A 25,475-nucleotide genomic window follows, 5' to 3' on the forward strand; every position below is an offset into this window, starting at 1 on the left:
GCATCTCGCGCGGTTCAGAAGTCGTCAGCTGATTCCCCAATAGCGGTTGACAATCCGGTAAAACCGCGAACTGATAACGATTTGAACTTATTGTGTATAGAAAACGGTTTGCAACGAGGATCCGATCGGTATTCGCATTTCGTACTCATTGTCGGGATTAGCGCCGAAACGGTGCGTGGCCGGTGGAAAAATCGCTCCAGTAGCCAGCGACCCTTCGAACGCGTGACAATAAATTTTGACCACCGCCATCGAGTCTCGATAAAAAGCAACGCAGTGGTCTTGTAGGTTAACGTGTATTATCATTTTCTATTGCCTGCTCTCCTGTCTACGTAGAGGAGACATCTTTCGGTGCGTTATACGTCAAGGCCATGATATAAGCGTGACTTATATTTTGACGTTTCAAATAGAAGCAGAACAGATACAGTGCAGAAGTGAATCAGTTTGTGGTGATCACACGACGAGATAGGTCGACGCGTTGTGCGCGGGTTCCATAGGTGGTTTTGATTGGTTTTTAATCGTCGACGATTCGCTGTAATGAACGAAAGGGATCTACACTTGGCTAAGGCCATGGTGGACTTGGAACTCGATGGGAAAAGACCTAAGAAAACTGCCGTTTCTCGGATGCAAGACAAACAACAAACCTTTAGGTAAAACATTCGTAACTTTCTACCTCGTCGCATTACGTTTTCTGAACTACATTAATTATAACTTGCGCCCTCCGACCTTTCAGGAGGAAAAGTCGACAATTATAAAAATGTGTCGTTTGTTTAAATATGATTATGTGGTGTCGTTACCTCGGTTCTTAAATTATTCTCATGCATCTCCCCTCCCTTTTGCCGCAAATTGTGGTACTTTAATTATAGAATTTTATTTTCATCAACCGGAACAGGTCCGCGCAATTATAATGTCTGTACAAGTTTTTTGTTTCAAAGTATATTCGCACTGCAACGCTGATGCGAAAAAATATATAAAAAAAACCTTTCAACGCAGATAGATTATTTATTTCAGCCAGTCCTAAACGCGGATAGATTACATATAGGCACATCAGATAACAGGTAATCCATAGTCATCACGGATCCAAATTTGTTGAACCTAAATTAGCCATCCAAGCGGAAGTTGATTATTATAATTTTAGCCTAAAATAACAACAATTTCTCAATGCGGCTTAAAAGTAGATATTATACACATAGATACGAATGACACCCAACGCTGTATGAATGATGAGTATTGACCGGACGTACTTGTGCTAACAGATGAATACTCGCGTGTCATCGTTGAAATCTAAAAAAATTTCAATTGCAAATTGAGTCTCGTTTACCGGATTTACAAAAATATGTGGCAATTGAATATTCAATCGAAGGACGATTCTCTTGGCTCTCAGAAAATCATAACAATTGTCGAAACAAGATCCGGTATGGTCTAGTGGCTAGGATACCTGGCTCTCACCCAGGAGGCTCGGGTTCGATTCCCGGTACCGGAAATTTTTTGGATTTTTCATCTTACAGTCGGATCCATCTCAATCTTTGGGCTTGGACGGGTTATCAGTCAAGTTTGCTGCTCTGTTCGAGCCTATTAGAATCAAAATTTTTTATCAATCTTTCTATTTGACGTACAAATTTGTTATACATCGAATAAATCTTTCCATTCATCCCGGATTTTCTTGTGACTGCGATATTTTGCTTACGCCATTGAAAGCGTGTGCGATGGTGGTGTAATGGTCAGCATAGTTGCCTTCCAAGCAGTTGATCCGGGTTCGATTCCCGGCCATCGCACGTTACTTTTTGCCTTCGATAATTTTACTTTTTGTTCTCGTTCGATTGTCCGAAAGGATAATACCCACGAGGGGTTGGTTATTTATTTAATTAACCTCCGAAGTAGAACAGGCGTCGGTTTCGCAAAGAGGCTACGGGGCTGTATCGTTTGTAACGATTTGCAGTTACAGTTCTCTGCACAAATGTTCTATCGATGATTTTTACTAACTGTGCCAAGGCTAGAAATGGGCTGGACTTGGTTAGTATTTTTTACGGACCAGTTGTTAAAAACTCTATGTACCGGTAGAACTCAGCTGTAACGATTTAACGTTCTCTTTTTCATTTATCCTGCGGGCACAATGCGATACACGGTTTATACATAATATATACATATATATTTATGTACCTGTACCCCAATGTAATTACCACCGTACTCGATGCAAAGTATTTTTCGATGTCATACAATCGAATCGAGTCGCGATACAGTTTTCTTCCATTTCAAATGGAAACTTGGAATTTTTCCTTCTACGGTCAAGCGATCTACTTCATTTGTGGATTACTGAACTGAAGAAAAAAAATCTTCTCTATTCGTCGTAGTAATCGTAGTGGAAATTATGCGAGGTGATAACATTGACAAATCGATTTTTAATGAGTTTGTTTTCGATGTTACGTACGTATAGGCGAATGGGTTTGACGGGTCCTAATCTTTCCTCGGAATTTATCGATTCCCGATCAACGAACAGTTTCGGAAAAGATACTTCTGATACTTTCGAAAGTCCGCAAAGTTTCGCGGTAAAATTAGCATCGAATCGCGATTATTGAATAATCGTTGAACCGCGTGTCGCTTGCTCGGGGATTCGCGACGTTATTTTTCAAGTTCTAGGTGCATTCGATCGGAAAATGGTCGACATCAATCTGGATTATCGACAATCGTTGTTCCATAGATGAACAGCGTATCGTTATATCCATGAATAATTCATCATGTAAATCGACGGTTGTATTTCTGATTGCATCTTGATTCTCGGTTTCGAAGGGCTTCGAAGAAGGCGAATCGAAGTCAAGGTTTCAATCTCAATCGACTTCCACCTCCTCATTGTCGCTCCGGTATACCGCACCGCCGATTATTTATCACGCTATTTTATTTCGCGGTGAATGTGCGATTATCTATTTAACGCGGTCTTTTTTCGCCGCGAATAATTCTTCCACATGAATCAGATGTCTGGAAATTTAAGAAAACCCATTTTCCGAATCGAAAATTACACCGACGCTTTTACTGGTCTAGGATGGAGAAAATCTGTCGCCTATTTCTCGCCCATCTACCCCGCATTTTACGCTGTCCATGGACGAGGTTTACGTAACGAATGAGCTAGTGTGTTTTCCCGAGGCATTTTTACTATCGTTCTCTATACTAGACGCTGATCAATGATCTGCACCTACACCATTGTAGCTGCGAGCGAATAACTTCGAAAGCCTATTTTTACTATTTCCTCTTCGCAATGTAGATTTTGGCTCAGGCCAGAGTCAAACGTTACTAGGCCACTGTAACTAATGCAGAAAAATATTTACAAATTTTCAACTCGTCTATAGTGCACCGTGTAAGCCCGTCCGTAAGTCAAATTAATTATTACGAAACGAAGGCCTGTTTCGGTTGAACTACGATTACGCAGTGATCAATCTGTGAAGAAAATTTCAGTCGAAAACCGATTTATCTATCTTCGTTATGTGACAATTCAATTTGTTTTCACATCGACAATGTTGGATAAGATTCCATACCCATGATAGGGTGACGAAAAAATTCCTATCGTCTGCTCACCCTAAAAAAAAAAAAAGAAGTTGATTCGCCTATATTATTCTGACATCGAAGTCCCAATTTTCTAATAACTATTTTTTCGTTTTTTCTTGAAGCGAATCGCAGACCACTTTATCGGTTGAACCGCCGGAGCCACGAAGGTAAAAGTTAATAACTTTGCACTTTGTAGCTGGCTCCATCTGCATGTTGTTTTTTTTACGGTTTGCACTTATGATTATTAATTTTTGTTGTGATGTTTTTTTTCGATAACGTTTACCATATAGCGACTGCATCTTAATAGTTACGTATTTTTCGTAATCGTCCGTCTCTTTGGATCCCAATTATAGCAGACCCAATGTATTAATTTTTTTTTTCGAAAACCACTAAATTTTGAAAGTATGCTATTCGTTTTTTTTTAGTATCTGCATGTACGGTTAGTCGTAGAAATTTGAATTTCGGCCCTTATAGCGTTATACGAACACACAAAAAAAAAAAAAAAAAAAATGGTAACAAAATTTACTGCACATAGGTCCGGTGATATGAGGAGAGAACCGTACGTGGACATAAGGTAGAGTACAAAAACTAGAAAGTTGACATTTGTCTAGACTATAACGAGAGGTCGATGACGTAATTCTAGCACATGTCTTGATTTTCGAATAACCCGAAGCTATCTTTGGAGCAGACAGAAAATATTTCACGAAAGTTCCATAAGGTCCGAGTGGCTCGGAAGTGTCCAGTGACGCTCATTCGGCCGCAGGATATCTGCGGTCAATTTCTATAAAATATCCATACGACACCGAGCGATTAAAATTATGCCAAATCAGCTACACGTCAATTTCAAAGAACAACCAACTGACCTACAACGGCTCATCGATTTCGTACAGCCTGCTAAGGTGTCAAAATCGATTTACATCGAGCCCTACTTTTGCGTCAGGTGCAAACAGCTGCGTGGACGACATCGAAATGCAAACGCTGCAGTAATATTTCCTCGCGATTCGGTTCAACGAGGTTTTCTCATTATTACATTGTGTTCCGCGTGCCTGACGCGAGTACCGGTGTATACCGAATGAAGAAAAAAGGGTGAAAGAAAATTCGTCAGTACATGTTTACAAGCGATCAGCTCGCGTCGTCGTCGAATAATAATGAGAATCGAATCAACGGTTCGGTTCGCACAATCGGCTCGATCGTTTCGCGAGTAAATACGTACCGCCGATAAATACTTCGCGCGTATATAAAAGACGCGGAAGTGCAGGTCGCCGGTGATCGTCGCCAAACGAGTAGCGAGTTAAAAGTTAAAGTAACGTTCAGGTGGGACGATACGCTTCGTCACATACCTACTTAATACTGCACTTACTTTCTCGAAGAGTTGATTATAGTCGTTGTTGCGGGAGAAGTAAGTCTGTGAGATCTAACCATACGTCACGCATATACTTCTTACCGGGGCACTCGAGGTACTTCTAATTATTATTTTCACTACCGTCGTCGTTGCACCGACCTTCGGAAGTCCCTACGCTCGTTTTCATCGTTCGAACTGTAAACGGGAGGTTCGACCGTTTTGCACCTCATCAATTACCGCCGCGAGGCTGCGGTGTAACGCGAATCTCCAGGATCAACATGTCGCTTTCCCCCTCAAGTAGCAGCGGATTCCATTCCTTAGAAGATCTCTCCGTGTGGTGAGCATATCGCCGTTGATTTCTTTTTTTTTTTTTTTTTTTCAACGCCATTTCACATTACTCTTGTTTTTCGATGGTACGTTATTCATTCCATAAGTTCTGAGCGTTTTACGCGCGAGGCTAGAATCGCGGGATGGACGTAGTGTAGCGTCTTGGAGTTATAGTTTCGAATCGGTTCATTTTTCTTCATTATTATTCACTTCCGGCTTTCTCTCCTGAAAAAATATGTGCTCGAACAGCGGAGAGAAAATAAGAAAAAGTCTATCTATGAGAAGAAAAAGATGAATTTAGGAAAGTAAGGCGATCGACCGAGTTCGACCCGGATTTTATGAAAATTCTCTTTTTCGGCTGTAGCCACTTTTCTATGTATACCAAAGTCGTACCAAATCTTTGTGATAATTTTTTTATCGCTAACCGAAAAGAATATTGTAACTTTTTGAGCCTTTTATGCAACACGAACGATTCATTCAATTCCTTTTTCCTTTTGTTCTTCACTCGGCGAACGCGCAGCCTTAATAATAATCGAAGATTGCAGCTTTCAAGAATGACACACGCGTTAGTTTGTTCAATGAATGTTTAACGGTAAATAGAAATAGCGTGTTATCTGTACATGCATAGATATACACGTGTGTGTGAGACATACGAGTACGCTCTGTGCGGCCTCGCGGTCTTCTAATAGGTCAAAGTCTTTCCGATGTGATATACTCGCATATATATTGTTTGCAGCTGTTCAAACTTATAACAGTTCTCATAATTCAATCGTGAACAGTACTTCGCGCTCCTGAGTTTATCGTATCTACCTACCGTAGCAAGTTCAATGTGTCGATAGATTGATAGAAACGTTTCTATGTGTTGGAAAAAAATTTAGTTCGTCGCGGTCTATCTCGCTCGATAAAATTCGAAACCCGAGTACACAGCACTTCGCTTGATGTGTGTAATTTGAAGGAAAAAATACAACCGATGTGATCGATAGAGTGAAATAATCGCGACGACGACCGTGACGGTGGTGCGCGGTGATGATGTAATTTCAAAAATTGTGCGCTGCATGCTGAGAGAAAAAGAGAAAAAGATAATCAAATTGAAATAAAAAGTTGTGGTGTCGGAATTGTTCCCCTTCGGCATTGCCGAATGAGATGTCCGCATATAATGTATCTTCGTATACAGATGTAACGTAAAAGGATAATGGAACTCGCGTGACTCGAATACAATATACACATATTCGCTCAAGTGACTCAAATAACTTTATACGGTATATGAGAAGGAATATAAATATATTTAACGTTACGAACGATCCCGATAGTCAATATAATATTTCACGTGGCATTGAAGGGTTATCGAGAGGTTCGCGTTATCTGTAGCAAAAATATTTGCCAAGTTGAGGGATCTTACGCTTCACAAGAGCTTAAGAGATGTACGGTGTTCACGTATTCTATAATTGTGATGATATATTATACGAGGAGTATTTTAAAAGCAGCGCTCAGAACGCGAAACGTCATTATCAACAACGCAATCAGGTAGTAAAATATAAATATATGTATACATTTACGCATAAAAATTTGTTATACACATTTTCAAATGTGTACAGCATCCTTTCGCGCTCGCACGTGTCTTCTTCGTGTGACATCATGACCCGAGTCGATGTGAAAATTGAAAAAAAACGAAGAATTTATCGTACGTGAATTGTACGATATTATATCATTGATTCGATTTGTAGAATCGTTCGCCGGTGACTCTTGAAGTTTGGAATCTTCCAGTCTTATCTGTTCCGATACGTACGCGACGTCGTTTATTTTGTACGGACGTGATCCAGCGTTGAATTAAAAATTCATTCAAGTTTTGATCGGTGAAAACTTCCTACTTTGCCTGACTTTTTTATCTCAACAAACTTGGATGAAAGTTTAAATTCCCAACCGCGACCGACTGCAGTTTTAAACTCTGATTTAATTTGTTTACGAACAAATTAATCGTGAAGCTGACTGATCACATTGCGATCGCGATGAAAAAATGAACGAAAGGAAGTGAAATTGAGGAATTTAAAAACTAAAAAAAAACGTGCACTGCCCGGGAATCGAACCCGGGTCGCAAGAATGGGAATCTTGCATGATACCACTACACCAGCAGTGCGCTTGTTACGACTTGAAACAGTTGAATTCTGATATTGTATTTGGAGAAAAATTACACACGTTAATCGTCACGAGATTAAAAATTTTCCGCTAGATTTTGATGAACCAAGGAAATTGATGAAAAGCCGAGTTACGTAATCGATGATTTTCTTTCATAATTCCGGATAGGTCTTTGCTCGGGCTGAATATCAAAATAACGCCAGCAATCGATTGACTTGAAAAATTCATGGAACGAAGTCATAAAATTAATCGAGCCGGTAGCCATAAAATCTGTTAATTTTGGTCACTCGCAACCGATCTTTCACGAAAATGCAAAAATACGAGTGCGATGGCCGGGAATCGAACCCGGATCAACTGCTTGGAAGGCAACTATGCTGACCATTACACCACCATCGCACTTGATGTTTCTAGAAATATACAGCATCTCCAGATGAGGAATTGAAAATTTTTACGCCTAATTAAAAACTTTGATAAAATTATTCATTACGCAATCGAGTGACCGTATCTTGAAGTATTACGAACTTGAAACCGAAAATATAACAAGTTACCGCCAATATATTTTGAGGGTAGTTGAAAAAATTAATGTACGGAGTCACCCGTTGTGTTAAATACAGGAAGTGTAGACCGAAGAGCATTGCTCCGTTTTTCGCATGCGTTGCAAGTAAAATTAGCTCGTCCGACTTTAGCTCTGCACGTTGTGTAAAATCGCTGATTAATCTCGATGTACGCATTGCACGTGTGGTGAGTAGTACGAGGCACCTCATTCTCTCCGGCCAAAATAACTCGGGTCAAGAGTTTACCCTGGTTCATGGCCGCGAGTTCTTCGTACTGTGCGTAATTCTCATACCAGCACTTTTTGTTTTTTTTCAATTTTCTTTTTTCTTTTCTTTTCTTTGCCAAGTTAATTGTATTTTTCATTTACCGAATACCATTCTATATGTCGTTGGTTTCAATTCGCGTTTCCACCTCATATAATTTTATGCCATGATTTGAATCCAATGAAAATAAGATCGTCTATCAGATTGAAATTCCGTTGAAGTCAAACGCATGTATAAATACTCGACGAATCACAGGAATTTCAACGTAATTCAAATGATTTATTCCAAAGAAGCGTCCTGCGCAACTTTTTCTATAGGATTAAAATAATCCCCTCGTTGCCAGGTTGCGGTGCAGCCAGTTGGGTCAAAGGTTACGGCCATTGACATAAGGACGATTCATTAAACCGCACGATCATTTCACGAAACGGAAGTCTCGGCACGAGCTAACTTCCGCTTTGGAATTACCCTCGGAATCGCCCATCCATCTTCCCCCCTCGCATTCTTATCTTCTCTTCTCACTTTTCGCCAGATATGTGTACCGTACATTCGATGCATTTTTACACGCACGTTTTTTCTATATTACTCGAAAAAACGCTACCTGATTCAAAACCCTGTACCGTTAAAAAATGGGTTCGTCGTTCGAAAATTGTGCTTCGATGCCTCGTGAATGATAATTCCATTTGTACGTTACATGGGCGGATTGCCGTACAGCGTACCTACATATCTTCATACGTTATACTCGATACATAAATAATACACAGAAATATATCCATGATACAGATAACACTCGTTAGACGAAAGTATTACGTAAGTCGCGACTCGTTTAGCTCAGTTTTAACTCGTAGTTATAGTTCAGCTGTTAATGTCACAAGTGGTTTAAGTTCCAGATTATGTAAGAGCTTCTTTTCACTCTACATACGTGCGTCGGTACACAGAGTTGGGTCATGATACGAATGTGATACTCAAAAAAAACGATATCGATGATATGACGGGTGTAAATTATTCAAACGATCGCCGCGCAACGTTCACACTCACGCCTCGGAGGTACGCAACCCAACGTGCACCGCGTTTTTCACGATGAAAATGGAAGATGCAATTATCACAGATTCGCGTAAACGGATGCGGCGATGAAAATTCGATAGAAAATGAAGTGAAAAATGAAGCGCTAACTTTACGAAAGACCGAGACCGCGTATAGATGGGGATATTTTAACTCGTACAATTTGTGAGATAGTTCGTGCAGGCGTGTGGTGCACTTGTGGCCTCGTATTATTGGGTTCGTAGAAACGAGAAAGTCTACGGCTACGACTCTACCTGCGTATCGCAATAATATCTGTTCTTCGTTTATCACGTTTACACCGGTAAAACTGACGTAGATCATCGCGTATGCACGGTGCGGATATAATAATATTACGTGTGCAAGCACTCACGTTTTAAAGTGCGTCACGCCATTTGTTTCCCCTCGTTCTATTCATTTATTTGTCTATTTGTTCATTTTTTTTTGTTTTTTTTTTCTTGTTTTTTTTACCCGTAACGGCCACGCGTGCACTTATTCATCCCATAAAGCAGCGAAAGTGTAGAGTTCGCGTTTCCGTTCCACTACTAGATACGCCGCAGGTGCACGTTATGTCGCGAAACGCGCACCGATTCCATGTTTTCTATTTTTGTTTTGTCTGATCTCCTCGCGTCGCAAGTTTTAAAAAAATTTCTCCTCGTTACAAATTCGCAATTCGATATCGAATCCGATCGAGTCCAACGACGAAAAGATACCTCGTCGTCGGGGGTCGAAGGAGTCAAATTTTCTCGACTCAAATAAAAGCACGTAGGGCAAGTTTTTCCGTTTGGTTTTTCTTCCGATCCCAGTGGCCACGATAAGGTCGGCGTCGTACGGTTTAGGGCATTCGGAGTCAGTCACGCGGGGGTTCCAACGGGACGTGGAGGATACGGTCTGCGGCGATCTCCTCGGTTCCTCCTCCAACTGTTGGCGTCTGTTGGCAAGAGGAAGAGTGTCTGGGGGTTTGACCCGGGCCCCGAGGGAACGCAACGTACGTCCGGCCGCGGGCGACTTTTCTACTTCGACGACTGGAGTCCCCAGCAGTTCTCAGTGAACTCTGCGAAGCCGTAGTCGCAGGTGCCGGTCACGGAGTGTATCGAATGGGAGTAGAATTTTCTTTTCAACGCCTAGAAAATAATATACGCCCAGTGGAGTTGCCGCCTTATTGTCGGTGTCGCTTTATCTCCATATTATCACTGAACAGCCCGAGTTACAGTAGATATTTTTATGATACACGCGTTTCGTTTCGATCCGGAATCCGAAGTACAACAGTTTTAAAAAGTCGCCACCGCACGTACAGCGGACGTCAGATGAGATAAGATAAAATAAAACTCCGGTGAGGTGCCGTTAGATGTAAACGCTGTACAGTTGTATATCAGTGGACTTTTGAATGAACTAGGTTTGAAGGCGTTTTAATTTCCCAAGGTGAATTCAATTTCATTGGTTTCTTTTTCGTTTGTTTTTTTTTTGTTTTTTTTTTTTTTTGGTCAACCGCATTAAATCATGGACGGTATATTGTTTGAATTAAATATTTTTTCGTCCACGCGGCAAAACCTCGGAATGATATTTGCGGTCGTATACGTGAGATGCTGCAGTTCGTGCGCGGTCGCTGACGGAGCGGATCTAACAATAAATGGAGATATTTGAGAAGAGATTTCGAGTCTCATTTTTCATTAAAATAAAACGAACTTCCCGCGAACTCCTGTTACGGAGATACACGCGGATTGAATTCCACGACTTTACGCTGTGGTAACGAACAAACGTGATATGGTATACGTACGGCCGATTGTCGGAAAATAATCGTCAGTAATAATCGTTCGCTTCGTCGTGACGAGAGTACCGAGTGTGTTCTTTATGTACCTACGGTAAAATTTAAACGAGGAAAGGATTTCTATCGAACTGGTAGTTGTTGAGTGAATAAATGAATAAATTAGTGAATTCTTGCTAAAAAAGAAAGTTCCACAGAGCCGTCCGATAGTCGGCTACACTTCGTTGTACGGTCAACAGCTGATCGCTGTGAACTCGTAAATCTGAACTGATTTTTTGGATAACGAATATACCGAACGGTGAAAGGATATGAATGTACGCTACCAAAACTGCCGGATCTACGACGAGTGATCACGTGAAGAAAAAAAAAAAAGAAAAAAAAAAACAACTTAATTTCATCGCTGGCTGCACGAAATAAAAAATCTTGTTTCAATTAAGGCGCGATACGAGGATACGATAGTCGGAAATAATTAATCGCCCAAAGTTTTTGCCGTCTGTTCCTCCCACGTAAGTGATCCGTTTTCGTGTTGTCTTCTCCTTCTCTTTCATTTTATTGTACCCATATCTATGTGGGTGTAATAAATTGAACTCAAGATATACCGCCGTGGAAACTAGAGAGTCATGAGGTTTTCGGATCGGATTTTGTTGCCCACGCGATCGATCGACAAGGAATCGAGTTCTACTTCTTTTTGATCAGAGAACGCTCACTCGTCTGTTGGGCTACTTCGGTTTACTGCTTTACTACCTCGTATTCCGTAGCTGCGACGAACCGGGATCTCTCCTTCAGGACATAATGTTCCTCTCTTCGGATATCAACGTTCCCTGCAGGCTCTCGTTCCTCGTTTTCATTAGGAGATAAATAAAGAATGGAAAGAATGAGGGAAAGACCGCGCACACGAAGTGTCAGTGAATTACTTGACAGAAGAACCAAATTCACCGACGACGATGACGACGAAGGAAGCGCTACGAGGCGACGGAAACGCTCCGGTACTTGGCCGTGAGTTGAAAAACAATATACATACGTGCCATATCAATCGAAAAAAAAAAAAAAAAAGAGAGTTGAATCCGGAATGGCGTAATCCAAAAAAAAACAAAAAAACCTTTTTTTTCGATTTTCAAGAACAGTCCCAAAATTTATTGAAAGTCGGAGCGCGTGGATTACGCACTTCTGATTCTTAGCCCTCAATGTGTATAGCACATACATACATATACGTGGTTCGCGTTATTTGACCGTGTTCAGATAGTAGCCATCAAATATTTGATCACCTTTCAAATTTTGGTCGATTTACGAAAACGTCTTTCTTCAATCGCTATGAGTAATCAGAATGAATAGAATCGGTGTCGACCTACGGATGAGGAGTAGAAACCATAATTCATAAATTCGGAACAGGAGAAGAGAGGCGAGGCCGAAACCCTATAGGATCTGTTTAGTTTCGTCGTAGCCCTAAACACCCGGAAAATGAGAATCCCTATACGTGTTCCCATATCCAGATTAAAGAGGGTTGCGATGTACTCGAAGTGAATGTATTTCACGTGTAACGTGTTTCTTACGCGTCGTCCTCATTTTTCTCTCGCCTGATTACGTTATAGTCTTGAATAGAAATCTTCACTTTTATTACAATTTGACGATCGTTCCTCAGACATTTTTTGATACGCAGGTATCATTACAGTGCTCGTATATTTCACTTCTCAGGATATTTCTCGAGTGAGATATGCCTGTCGAGTTACTTTCCATTGAATATCATTGGAAACGGGGTTCGACGACGTTTGTCAGAACCCACGAGATTATACACCCCGTGCGTTTTCATCGTACAGGGATACAATTTTTTTTTTTCAACGAATTTCATCTCATTATAACGAAGTATCATGTAGATGTATAAAATACGTGTGTTGAATGGATTCATTTCGATATATATCGTCGTATTTCCTGCCTCCTCCGTCAGCGGCATCGATTCGGTGTAGCGTAATATTATCATTTCTCATATCTTTGCAAAGATCTTTTCTTTTCTCTTTCATTTTCAAATATTAGCATAACATCACCTCATACCTACACGTAGCATAGGTGTCAATCGAGTATTAGCACGCGGTAAATCGTGGACCGCTAAATTTACATGATAAAATAATTAGCAGGTCTCCGCGTATAATATATTATCGAACCTCCCGATCGATCGATTACGTTTTTGATATCGCTTCGTGCGTAACGAATTATTCAAAATTATTTCAATCATAATTAATCGGCGGAAAATTTGCGGAAGAATAATTTTAGATCGACTCGATGGGAATCTATTTTCTACGTTCGATACTCTGAAGTCTTCTATGTATGATAAAGTTTTAATCACGATTCTGGATGAACTGGTCCATACGGCCCACCATTTCGACTATGTGTTCCATCGGTCCGGTATGGTTTGCTGGAAAAAGGAAAAAAGGCCGTCTCAAATAAACTTATTTAGAATTAAAAAAAGAAGAAGCTAGGATACCTGGCTCTCACCCAGGAGGCTCGGGTTTGATTTCCGGTACAGGAATTCTTTTCTCATTTTTTTACATCCATTCAACGAAACACAAATGTCTGGACCCCCGATCATCCCAGCCTCCATTTCCAAGGATTTTGAGTTGATTCCAAGATTGATTCTCATCGGTACGAATGATAAGGGGATTTCAAACGTTGTTTCTTTTCAACGTCGACGGGATCGCAGCATCCGACGAACAGTGATAATTTATTTATTCGTTTTTTCGCGTTTTCTTATTCGAATATAACTTTATTTCAACCTATGGAAAGCGAATTGAAATTCCCAGTTATTTCAGCGTCGGAAAATCGGAGCTCTGGTTTATCTTGCGTATGTACAACTTGGTTGAAATTGATCTTTGTAAAATAATTCTTGAACATGCGCAGACGAGCGACGTCGCGACGGTGTACGTCGCGACGACACAAAACGTCGTTCTCAGCTGCTGTGAACGAACTAAAAAATTGTGCTTACCAATCAGTATCGAAGCGCGAGGCACAAGCTTGCGCATATTATCGTGTGTGTATGTGATATACAATACACTCGTACGCCATGTATAATGTTAATATTTAACTTCGATAGCACGTTATTGAAAATAACTCACGTTTCACATATTTACTTCCACGTATTATAAGAAACATGGAATCGATGTCCCGGTGTTTGAGTATCGTCGATGACGCCGAGATCGAATTAAGGTAGGACCACATAATAACTGAAGATATTAAAATCCTTGATCAGGGTATGAACATGGCTTTCGTCTTTCCTATATCACAACAATTTCGCACTTTTCTTTTGTTTCGCAATTACCACCTAATCATATCGCAAATATCGATAACTACTAATTAATATAATGTTAATCCGAATCTTATAATTATAACGATTGAATTATAATTATTCTCGGAATAGTTAGAGAGAAATCAAGGGCAACGATTAGCACTTCACCAATCGTACTTGAAATTAGCCCCAATGGTTCGTTCCACGAAGTCCTTTTCGACACTATTTTTAACTGTTCGATCGGAATGAATCGTGGCATTTCGTTCAGGATCAAGTTTTACTTGGGTATGTCAGACCGTAGATTTCAGCGAGCTTTCCGCTGCTAGCTACCTCATGTTTCATCGTTTCACGTGTTCGCTAATTTATAACAGCACCTGTTTCCGGTTGCAGTTGTAGCGCAGCGTAACGCAAAGATCGACCGCTGCGGGAGATTTCCAACCTTCGAGAATCCGTCCGTGCAACGCGCTCTGGTAAATTATACGGTATACCCGGTACGCTGTACTCATTGTCGGGAAAGAGGCATTTGTGTTGTTTCGCTGTACAATGTACAAAAATATTCTTTTCCTACCTACCGTCTGTAAAAACGCACTCCGCATCGGCACGCGGTCAACGCTGGACAATACATGATCTGCGGGTCCGCATGATTCCTGCTCTTGTTTTTTTGATTTCAATTCTATTCGCGGTCCAAATTTTATGCTAACCCATGATGTAACGAATTTTTGCTAGTCGAATGGATTCTCGGGATTAAATTTACAAGATTGCGGTGAATAGAAATTTTTCTTCAATTACTGCACTATGCCTGCGTCGATTATCCGTATCGAAAAAACTTCCATGCTACAAGTTTTTGTTCGCTATTAAAACCAGCTCAGGTATACACGGCATTTAATTTCCTAGCCGATTCAGCGAACATAATGTCCAACAAACCGATTAGAAAGTACAAGAGCGTCGCATGAACACGGTAAATTGTCGATAATAATCGATCGCCCTGCGCGAGGATCCGATCGACCGAGTGTAAAAATTTCATGGAAAAAAAAGAGTGAAAGCAAATTCTTTTTCCCGCATTCGAGCGCACCGCCGTTTCGATGCACATCTCGCGAATTGAGGAAAGAATAATCCAACGTAGGTAGGTAATAGATAAGGCGTGTTAAGCATATGCGCGCAACGTGTACCAAACTCGCGTTTATACAAATTTCATCCAACGATTATCTGTGCGTCATAGTGTGCGATAATCGGGCTCACATAAAGAGGTCTTATCTCTCCCGACTGCCTATTCAGACTAACAATTAATTTTGTTTGTTTCACATTACCCTCTTGACATATTTCTCGGCGATATAGAGCGGTGTATCTTGTTTGGTTCGTCAGTACGATACTGATTCCCTTGCGACGAGGTTCGTTGAATCGCGGTGAAACTTGAACGCTCGTTTTTCTAATAAAATTATAAAAGTTCGTTAAATTATCGTCGGGTCCTCGCATGCGGTGTTCGTTGAAAGAAAAAAAAATTCGCTCCATCGCAGCGAGTCGTTCGTCAAAGTTTTATTTATTTGGTGAAATAAAAATCACGAGTTCGTTCTCAGGACTCGCATTTTACAGAGTCGAAGGTTCTTCCTGATGACTCATATTGTATACGTACCACATAAAATTGTATATTCATATTCTCTTGAGTAATTTAACGTGTAGTAAAAGAGAGAGAGAGAGACAGAGAGAGAGAGAGAGTAAAAAAAAAGTGTGGTTTTTACGAAGAACTTTGGCATTGACAACTAAAGAGGTAATCATTTACTACACTCTTCAACAAATCTCGTAACCGCCGAACCAACCAAACTGTATCTATCTTTCGACATCGTGGTCCTTGAGTTGGTTGCAGTGATTCGACATATCTTGCAGATCGACGTTCGAAATTGCACGCCGTAATGCACCGGTTTTAATATACCATTTTTATATTCGTTGAACACATATTCCTGTAAAGTGAATCTCTGAACCTTTCGAACGCATCGTGACTAATCTCCTCAAACCGACACTAACGATGACCCCTGACCCCGTGATATTCTATGTGCGGAGTTATTTAACTGACGACGCTGATTTGCTTTCATTTATTTATTTGTGTTCCTTTTTTTTTTTTTTCACCAGCGTACATATCTGGAGAAATAATCAAATCTAACGAGATTTTTCGATATTGTCTGCGGAGTCAAGTCATCTGATCTAACGTCGATTATGTCGTGAGATCGAGACTCGTTGAAACAGCGGAGATAAGAGTTTAATCAGTTTCATTAGTGTTTTTAGAAAAATTTCGTTAAATATATCAGATATTTCGCAATTCTACTATCCTTGAGTTTTCTGAACTATAACAACGTCATTCGTTCGTATATTTGATTCGTTTTGTAATAGATGGTCTCACGCGAAGTTTTATTTACCCCCTATTAAAGTATATAATTCAAAGTTTCAAAATCTCTAGTGACTCGCCAATGATAATACTAATATTTTTTTTTACCAAAAAATAAAGTGTTTCACAACCATCTCGATTGTTGAGTACCCGAAATCTATCGATGCTCACCTTATAGCGTCACTAGATTATCAGGTATAATCGCCATTAGAGAAGATTGCGTATAGATAGGTACGGGATGATACGAATCTTTTAATCGCGATAATCTCGGATCTGTATTAGATTTGATTGAAAACATGTGTAAGTATAACACGAACCGCTGTAACCAGGTAGACGTGATTTTTTTTTTTTTTCACTTTTTCACGGTTTCGCTTGACGTGGTGTAAGATTTGGGATATTGTAACTGGAATTCCGACAGCCGTTGGCCCTCTTTTCGATACACATGTACGAACGTTACATGCTTATCGTCGCGTTCGGCCCTCTGAGGAATTTCCTAATTGCTCGTATAGCTCTGAGGCAAATATCGTTCGTCATTTACAACCACATCACCCGCCCATCAAGCGAGAAGGAGGAGAGGCATTTCCCTTCTTATAATTTAAGTGAAACGCATTCCATCAGTGGTGGTCAGTGAGGTATTTCGGCCCCAGGGAAACCGTAGGGATCCGTCGGTGATATTTTATCGTTGATAAATCCGTCGGTACGACTTTCGATTTTCGGAGGAAGGAGCTTTCGTCGGGTCGCTAAAACTTTTGACTTTGGGCCCGATCGTGTAGTATCGCGATATACATGACTATATACATACGGTGACTGGCAAAGTTGCGTCGGTTGTTATACGGGGCCCCCAAGGTTTCTCAAGGACGCCCCTCCGCCGACGCCTTAACGTCCTCGAGATCGTTTGCTGCTGCTGCTGCTGCTGCTGCTATTTTACGGACATCGAGCTTCTGACTCTGGGACTCACGTTCCCAACTCCTCAGTTTATACCGGAATGGTAAAGCCAATGGACGACGAAGAGTTGCGTCCTGTTGTTTGATCACGCTTCGCCATAATGCTTGTGATATTCGTTCCGTCACTGACTCAAAGTTCTTTTTTTTTCTTCAATTATTTCTATCCATCCGTGACACGAGACCAAGTTGAAGTTTTACTCATGAGGGTGTAGCGAAAACTTTTTTTTTCAAATTTTCTGTTCCAAATTTTTTTGTGTTTTCAAATTTGGGAGGAACACTCGATGTAGTGTTTAGGATGTAGTGGTTTTCTGGGGAGCTTTTTTTCATTTTTATTACTTTAAAAAACTTTGAAACGTAAAATACAGTGTGTGTTAATTATTTTGAACTGACAAACATTGAAATTTCCTGTATTTGTTCTTACTCGCTAAACGCACGTGACAGGTGATCGAATGATATTCAGTATATGTATGTACATATTGCATACGTACAAGACCTTGTTGGACATGCAGGCAAAATCGTTTCTTGCTTACGAACAATTCATCTGTAAATTACACTTTAATTCTGCAAAATATATTGTGTTATTAAAATAACGAAAACCTGATCGTTCGGTCATATGATTACTACATACATACTAAACGTGATGTGCAAAACTTTCTAACGATGTGAAGGAGAAAAAAAAAAAAAAACAAATTTAATAATATTCATGACATTAGAAAAAAAAAAGAAAACTTTTCCGTTCCTCTAATTGACATTGCGAGGCGAGACAAACTGGTTGATTGAAATTTTTTTTTCACATTTTCTTTCCTTCTTTTCCAATTTCTGTCTCTCTTTTTCAGTTTCTCCTACTTTGATGATTAATATTATATTTATATATATATATAGTTTTCCCCTATTTATTTTACTTTCTTGTTGCGTCATATGAATATACGAAAGACCGCAGTTGTCGGTTGGCATTTGTGCTACAAGCAACGAACTGTGATTAACATTATTCTGTAACTAATTGTGAGAGCGTTCAGATCGGCGAATCGCGTGTATAATAGTCGTCCGTTAAAGACGAAAGAAAAAGCAAAAAAAGAAAGAGAAAAGTAGGAATAAAAGATCAGAAAAAAATAACCATAATTACCATCGGTATACGGACGTCGCGTAGAACTGCAGAGTGAGTTTTCGGTGTAAAAAAAAAAAAAAAGAGAGGATTCTGGATGTTCGGTTGACGTAATCTTCTACTTGTTACGAATTACAATGGCAGACCAGGTTCCTCCACTTCGGGTACCCGAAAGCAACGGGCACGCAGCAGCTAATTACTCTTCTTCCTACGAGATTGATCAGCTGGAGAATGGCCTGGCCAAACTCCCACTAGGAAGTCCCACTCGGAACAGGGTCCTCAGGTAGTTTTACATCTCTTCTCATCTTTCATACCGCAGCAGGTCACCAAAATCTTCGGGGCTGCTCATTATCATCATCGTTTCCTTTTGTTCTTAACTTCTGAATTCTCATTAATTTCAACCCTTCATTTCCCTCTTCCTTTTTTGAGCTTTTGAATGATTTGTTTTTTATTTTAAGTTCTAAGAATCTGAGTGAATCTTGAATCGAAGTGATGAATTTATCTTCACTCATCCGATTTCTGTTATATAATCTTATCTAATCGGTCAAACGGATCTGGAGGGAAAAGAGTCGCGTGTGAACACATTGATGATATTTGAGGGAAAACTGATAGAATAATGTTTGAAACTTAAAAATCCTAGATCAGACGTTGAAGCGTTAATTAATCTAATCGTAGACGCGGTACGTGCGGACAGGGTATTCGTCACACACGGTTGCTGGAATGTTCGATTGAACGTCAATGCGTGATTTGTGTCGTCACGTTTCCTATATTGTTGTAGATTTGAAATTAAATTATTTAAATAATATTATATGCACGCCATCAATGATGCCTATAACGAACCGAAACAATGGAATCACAATGTGAATGATTCTGAAATTATTCAGCCGTTCAGTTAGCCTATGACATCAAAGAGGCTCGTATTTTGTTTTTTAGTTTCATGTAAAACGCGTCATTCTATCGATTACGAATGAAAATGTATCATGTGCGTTTACGGTACGTGTGTTCTATTATTTTTATATTCACGTGCTGCGAAATGTGGCGATTTTACCGTCATTATACAGCGTGCACTGTGCAATCGTGCAGACGATGAATAAAGCGTGACAGTCAGATTGAATTAATTCTCGAAGACATCCTCATCCCGACGTACAAAAACAGTTGACTCATTAATCGTCGATCAATGTTTGAATGGTGGTTTCATCGTTCGTTACTGTTTCAGGAGAACCAGGAGCCTCAATGCTCCAAGTCCGATTCAACAATTTGGGCCATGCGGTCGAATAATGAAGAACTCAGCTATGGTCATGTGAGTATAAAGACAAGAATATAATCGTCGTCTCATTGAAACGAATCCATGTGAATTCTGTGGAAGAATGGCTGGCAAATTCTCAAAGCTTTTACATCACACTCCTATGTGTGCGCGCATCATCGTAGCTCGCGCTAGTTGAAGAAGTGATGTCCGCGCGAATACACACGCGTATGTGCACATAAATTTATATAAATTTTCCTTAGGTCCGATGCTTAAGCACCGATACGCATGCGCCATTCGTTGTATTGTTTGGTATTAAAAAATGCGGGTTAATTCTTAATCCACCGCAGTAAAGTTACAACTTGCGTTGGTGAACGATCAATTATTATTATGGTGCATGGAACTCCGTTCGTCAGGTGGGCTGTGCAATTTATATGAATCTTCAAAGTCTTCCTCGTTCATTTCGCACTACGCGCCAAAAAAGATCGCATATACGTTTATATCCTTTGAAATGAAAATTGATTAATACGTTCTCCGAACAATTAAATTTGCAATTCTAAATCGTCATTAAAATTTTTTTAGCTGCACCCTCAAATTTTCCATCAGGTGGATTACGTAAAGCCTTTCACGTATTTGAAAAACGGTCGTCACTTCGCTCGTACAAAGTGGACCAAGTCGTTGGTCATCAGCTAATGGAGTCCGATATATGTTTTTTTTTTTTTTGTAGCTTATTCGGATAATGGTCTTCGGATAATCGATTTATGGATACGAAAGTAGCGACTCAGAATAATTTAGAAATAACGACGCTACGATAATATTATATTTAAGGACTGACTCAGCAGTATTCGCATCTAAAATATTCAGAACTAGATCCATCACGCACGTCATATATTTGTTTTATTAATTAATCTCAGAATAAGAGGCATCGATCGCTCGGATGGTCCTTCCTAACATGTGTATGGAAATATAACCGATGTATCTGACAAACGGAATCGACACATTTTTGTCATGGTATTTTCCTTGCAATTTAAAAAATACACGTTCCTCAAGGCAAACAACTATACGGGTTATTATTCCTCGATTATAATATGGTTACTTCCACGTTTCCGTAATATTGTATACCATATATACCTATCACATATAAATCAAAAGAAAAGGCAAGGAAACGCAATAAAAACGTGAAAAAAAAAAATTGCGTTCTCGCGCATAAAATAATCATCTGACGGCTAATTCCCTCGCAAACTCATTCATTATGCTATACTTCATTCCACGGATGATCGGGTGAACTTATAGTGCATATTCACTGACGATAACAGACGTATCGAACGAAGATTCAATTTTGCGAATCCTTTTTTCTCGATATAGTTTGCTCAGTAGAAAAAAAAATATATAAATCGTACGCACAAACAGTTTTAACGAGAAATAATATGATTATGAAAAATTCAGCCCTGAAATATGGAATATCTGCTGCTGGTTAATTACATACCAGACGCTGTAATTTCATTTCATTTCGTTCTCTATAAATTATGAATCGTACCATTTTAATTTTCATTCTGTTTCATCGCGAGTGTTAAATTGAGAATGTTTTTCAACTCACATACATATATGCAAAATTTCATGGCTTTGGATTAATATATTAACAATCAATGAAATCAAATTCAAGGACTCCCTTAGGGCGCTTAATCGGTGTTATGTTAAATCTTCACGTGATAGGTCACGTTTTACCTGGTCAGGTATATAGGTGTGCATGTATTATGAATAAATTATTATGAAGCACATATGAGTCCGTAATATGAATTATACATCGAACATACAGAATCATGAGTGGTGGTCTGATTGTGAGTTGAACTTATGCCGTAATTCCGAGCTGTGACAATGCACTTGGTATGAGCAATTGGCTGTGGTAGCTTGGAACAAAAAAATAAAAAACAAAAAAAAACGGAAACGAATAGAAAAAAGTTGGAAAAAAATCAGAAAAATTATTCCGCACGTAGTCGGACCGCGCATTGTTCGAGTACCGAACGGAAATGAACACGTAGTCAAAGCCGCAGTCCATCATCGAGTATTAATCCATATTTTATTATTTAATTTCATTCAATTTTTTTTCACGTGGTATTATTCGAATAATTCTTGCGTCACTGTCGCTGTCGTCCTCATTAATCAGTGGTAACGTCCTCACGTGATTTTTGACGATTGATCGAAATTTTCATGTGTAATTTACAGGACTATTCAGGACCCTGCCTCTCAGAGGTTGACGTGGTACAAACCGCCGCTCACTGTGCTCGTTATAAAAAAAGTTCGAGACTCGTCGGTTCTGCCACCGTTCGTACAACTCGTCACATGGCTGATAGAGGTGAATAATTTCGATGATCTCAGGTTTTTTTTTAATCGTCGATTCGGAGCGAAGATTCGGATGATTGATTTCTGTTCTTTGTGACTCAGGAAAAAAGGATGGTAGTCTTCGTAGAAGCATCTGTTTTGGAAGATCCGGCGTTGGCGAGAGATCCAAGATTTCAAGGAGTAAGGGACAGACTCCAAACATTCAGAGATGGAACGGACGATCTTCAGGTTTTTATTATTGCTATTTTTTTTTTTCTGCAAATAATTATAAGGTCGTAGAATAGTTTTTGAATAGCATAATATCGATAGGATATTTCGATGAAATGTTAATTACGACAATTCTCGGATTTTAAAGAGATTCTCTACAGGACCGCATCGACTTCATCGTCTGCCTTGGTGGTGATGGAACTCTGCTCTACGCCAGTCTACTATTCCAACAGTCCGTACCTCCCGTGATGGCATTTCACTTGGGATCCCTCGGATTTCTCACACCTTTTGAGTTCGACAACTTCCAGGAGCAGGTCACGAACGTTCTCGAAGGTTGGTTACCACGACGAACAAAAATCGACGTCAATAATTCTATATGCTTTTTCATAGGGAAACGAAATTTAATCATCGTTTATTTTTAAGGACACGCTGCCCTTACTTTGAGGAGCCGTCTTCGTTGCATAATTATGCGAAAGGGAGAAGAAGGACAGCCGGCAAAACCACCAACCAATCTCCTGGTTTTAAACGAAGTAGTCGTCGACAGAGGTCCTTCACCTTATCTTTCTAATATCGATTTATACATCGACGGAAAACACGTTACGAGCGTACAAGGAGATGGTCTCATAGTAAGCACACCGACCGGATCAACGGCGTACGCCGTTGCTGCTGGAGCCAGCATGATTCATCCCTCGGTACCGGCCATTATGGTCACCCCGATATGTCCACATTCTCTATCCTTCAGGCCAATCGTTGTCCCGGCTGGAGTTGAGCTCAAGGTATATATTAACGATCTTTTTTGGGGGTTGCAGGGGTGTTAAGTACAGATACATTTATTTTGCCGATTTATTTCGACGTAAATACAAAACTGCTTTCTGGCGGAGTTTCTTATATAATGCAGAAGTTGTTATAATTTAGTAGAGACATCTAATTATTCGACTTATATTATATTTTATTCAGCCTGTTTTTGCATTTCAATTTGCGGTCAATGGCAACAATATGCGCATATTTTTTGTACGTTCTTGATTTTCCGGGTGTATCATTTGTTTGTCCGCTCGGTGATATACGTGTATATTCTTCGCAGCATCTGAAAGAAAATTTAGTTTCAAGTTTTCATATTCATGTATGATTTTTTAATCAGATACAGGTATCACCAGACAGCAGAAATACATCGTGGGTATCGTTCGATGGAAGAAATCGACAAGAATTGTTTCACGGAGACAGGTAACATCATTATTATAAACGTAATTAAATTGGGAATGTTTATCGTTTTCAGATTATGGCCAACAGCGAGGCACGCAGTACAGCCTACGTCTCCTTCGACGGACGTAATCAGCAAGAACTTCGAGTTGGGGATAGGTTTGTCCCAAAAGATACATTTTGTTTCGTCACATAAACTTTTTTTTTTTCTTCATACGAAATTTGTTTCTTTCACCCGTGTCGTCGCTATTTGCTTCAAATTTCATCTTCATAATTTCAAATTATGGGAAAAAAATTCGTGAAGTTTTGCATCGGGGTGAATTTATATTCATAGACTACATTTTACAAAATCGCTTAATGTATCGCCAGTTTAGACTAACGTACTGGGACGTGGGCTGTTGAAACTGCTGTGCTACGTCGATGGTTTTGGTGATGGTGACATTAAAGTATCATTAACACATTCGATAACACCATGGTATCATGCAGCCATAAATATTTCGTTCTATTGCAACCATCAATTTGGTGGTGGAAAAAATGGAGTTAATTATAGCAGAATAATGATAAATCTGATTGCAGTGATGCAGCCAGTTATTAGATATTCTAAAATTTATTTGTTCATTTTTCTTTCTTTGCCCACAGCTTGAGGGTGACTACTTCAATTTATCCGGTGCCCAGTATCTGTGCCGCCGATCAAATTACTGACTGGTTCGAATCCCTGGCTGAATGCTTGCATTGGAATGTACGCAAAAGGCAAAAACATTTGGATGAATTGAGCGACTTGACTCATTCGTCGAGTAACGACACTCTGGATTCGCTTGATCGCGATAGTTAGGCAGCGGTCCGGTGTCTCTTCCAATTTGCGTAAGTATCTACGTGTTGTTCTTCTTCGATAATGAGAAATAGAGAATATTTTGGTTTTCTAATACGACAATTATTTTGTTTAGAGGAGCACGTTTTTCGTCACCGCCGAGCTAACGAATATCCACACGAGATGAACGTAAAAGCTTTTACGTGAGATTTTCGAAGCAATATTTTTGTTGAATTTGCATCTCGAATTTTGGGGCCGAAAAACCTTCAGGCACACGGTAAAGCGGACCAAGTAATCGCCAAGATCAATTTAGTAGAAATAATATACTACTGATGTCGAGGTAAAATATTATACATCGTTGAAAAAAAAAGGAAACGCTTGAATCAATACAATTTTATATAGTTATTAGGATACTGAGTGTTACAGAAATTTTTTTGCGTAGATGTGAATGAATTAAAATTAATGATTATCATTAAAAAGAACAAAAGCTCAGAATGACAGTAAACGAAGACAATATTTACCATTAATTATAAATGTAACGGCTAATGACTATTATTATTCTGAAAACAAAGGAGCTAATTCTAGAGATGTTAAAAACCTTCACTAATTTTTATGCACCCATAATTTCCTAACGTCAATATGTGAATTTTTATCGGTAGAGGATATTTCGTATTTATTTCAGTTTTCTAACGGATATCAACATTCGAGTGGTATTCGTAGTTAGTTAACTACGGTGTTGATCAACAGATTGCTGCAACACTCATCCTCGTATGATTGACACCGTTAATTGTACGTGTCCGTGTATTGCCCTACTGTCGTATGGTTATTTTTATCACGAGATTATGGAGACATGTAATGCCATGCATAAATATATATCGATCTATCATGAAATGTAATCATTATTAGGATAATTAAAAATTCGTATGCATAGATACATATATATATATACATATATATATAAATCAATTGGTTGTAAATATTAAACAAATTTTACTATTAACAATCATT

The 25,475-nt window shown here is 39.5% G+C and overlaps 1 protein-coding gene and 4 non-coding genes across 16 annotated transcripts; 3 read left to right on the top strand and 2 right to left on the bottom strand.

The window, feature by feature from the left end:
* The first annotated feature begins 41 nt into the window (after positions 1-41).
* Positions 42-24,851, top strand: LOC105692687 (NAD kinase-like). Of its 12 annotated transcripts, none has more exons than XM_012412048.3 (10): positions 42-647; positions 3,657-3,701; positions 19,889-19,972; positions 22,139-22,268; positions 22,358-22,483; positions 22,624-22,795; positions 22,886-23,238; positions 23,601-23,683; positions 24,299-24,520; positions 24,604-24,851. In XM_012412048.3, exons 1-9 carry the CDS (start codon positions 535-537, stop codon positions 24,489-24,491), a joined length of 1,299 nt encoding a protein of 432 aa, XP_012267471.1. In that variant the 5' UTR covers positions 42-534; the 3' UTR covers positions 24,492-24,520; positions 24,604-24,851. The 12 variants fall into 12 exon arrangements, with proteins under 12 accessions (XP_012267471.1, XP_012267470.1, XP_048509993.1 ...); XM_012412047.3 differs by lacking the exon at positions 23,601-23,683 and adding an exon at positions 23,736-23,818 and having other exon boundaries at positions 45-647; XM_048654035.1 differs by lacking the exons at positions 42-647; positions 3,657-3,701; positions 23,601-23,683 and adding exons at positions 10,684-11,481; positions 11,734-11,971; positions 23,736-23,818.
* On the top strand, positions 1,409-1,480 carry Trnae-cuc. The gene has a single exon. It is a non-coding gene; the product is annotated as a tRNA-Glu (tRNA).
* On the top strand, positions 1,701-1,772 carry Trnag-ucc. The gene has a single exon. It is a non-coding gene; the product is annotated as a tRNA-Gly (tRNA).
* On the bottom strand, positions 7,267-7,337 carry Trnag-ccc. Its single transcript has one exon. It is a non-coding gene; the product is annotated as a tRNA-Gly (tRNA).
* Trnag-ucc lies at positions 7,661-7,732 on the bottom strand. Its single transcript has one exon. It is a non-coding gene; the product is annotated as a tRNA-Gly (tRNA).
* Positions 24,852-25,475: the final 624 nt, after the last annotated feature.

Source organism: Athalia rosae, chromosome 4, assembly GCF_917208135.1.
Source record: "Athalia rosae chromosome 4, iyAthRosa1.1, whole genome shotgun sequence".
Classification (NCBI taxonomy): Eukaryota; Metazoa; Arthropoda; class Insecta; order Hymenoptera; family Athaliidae; genus Athalia; species Athalia rosae.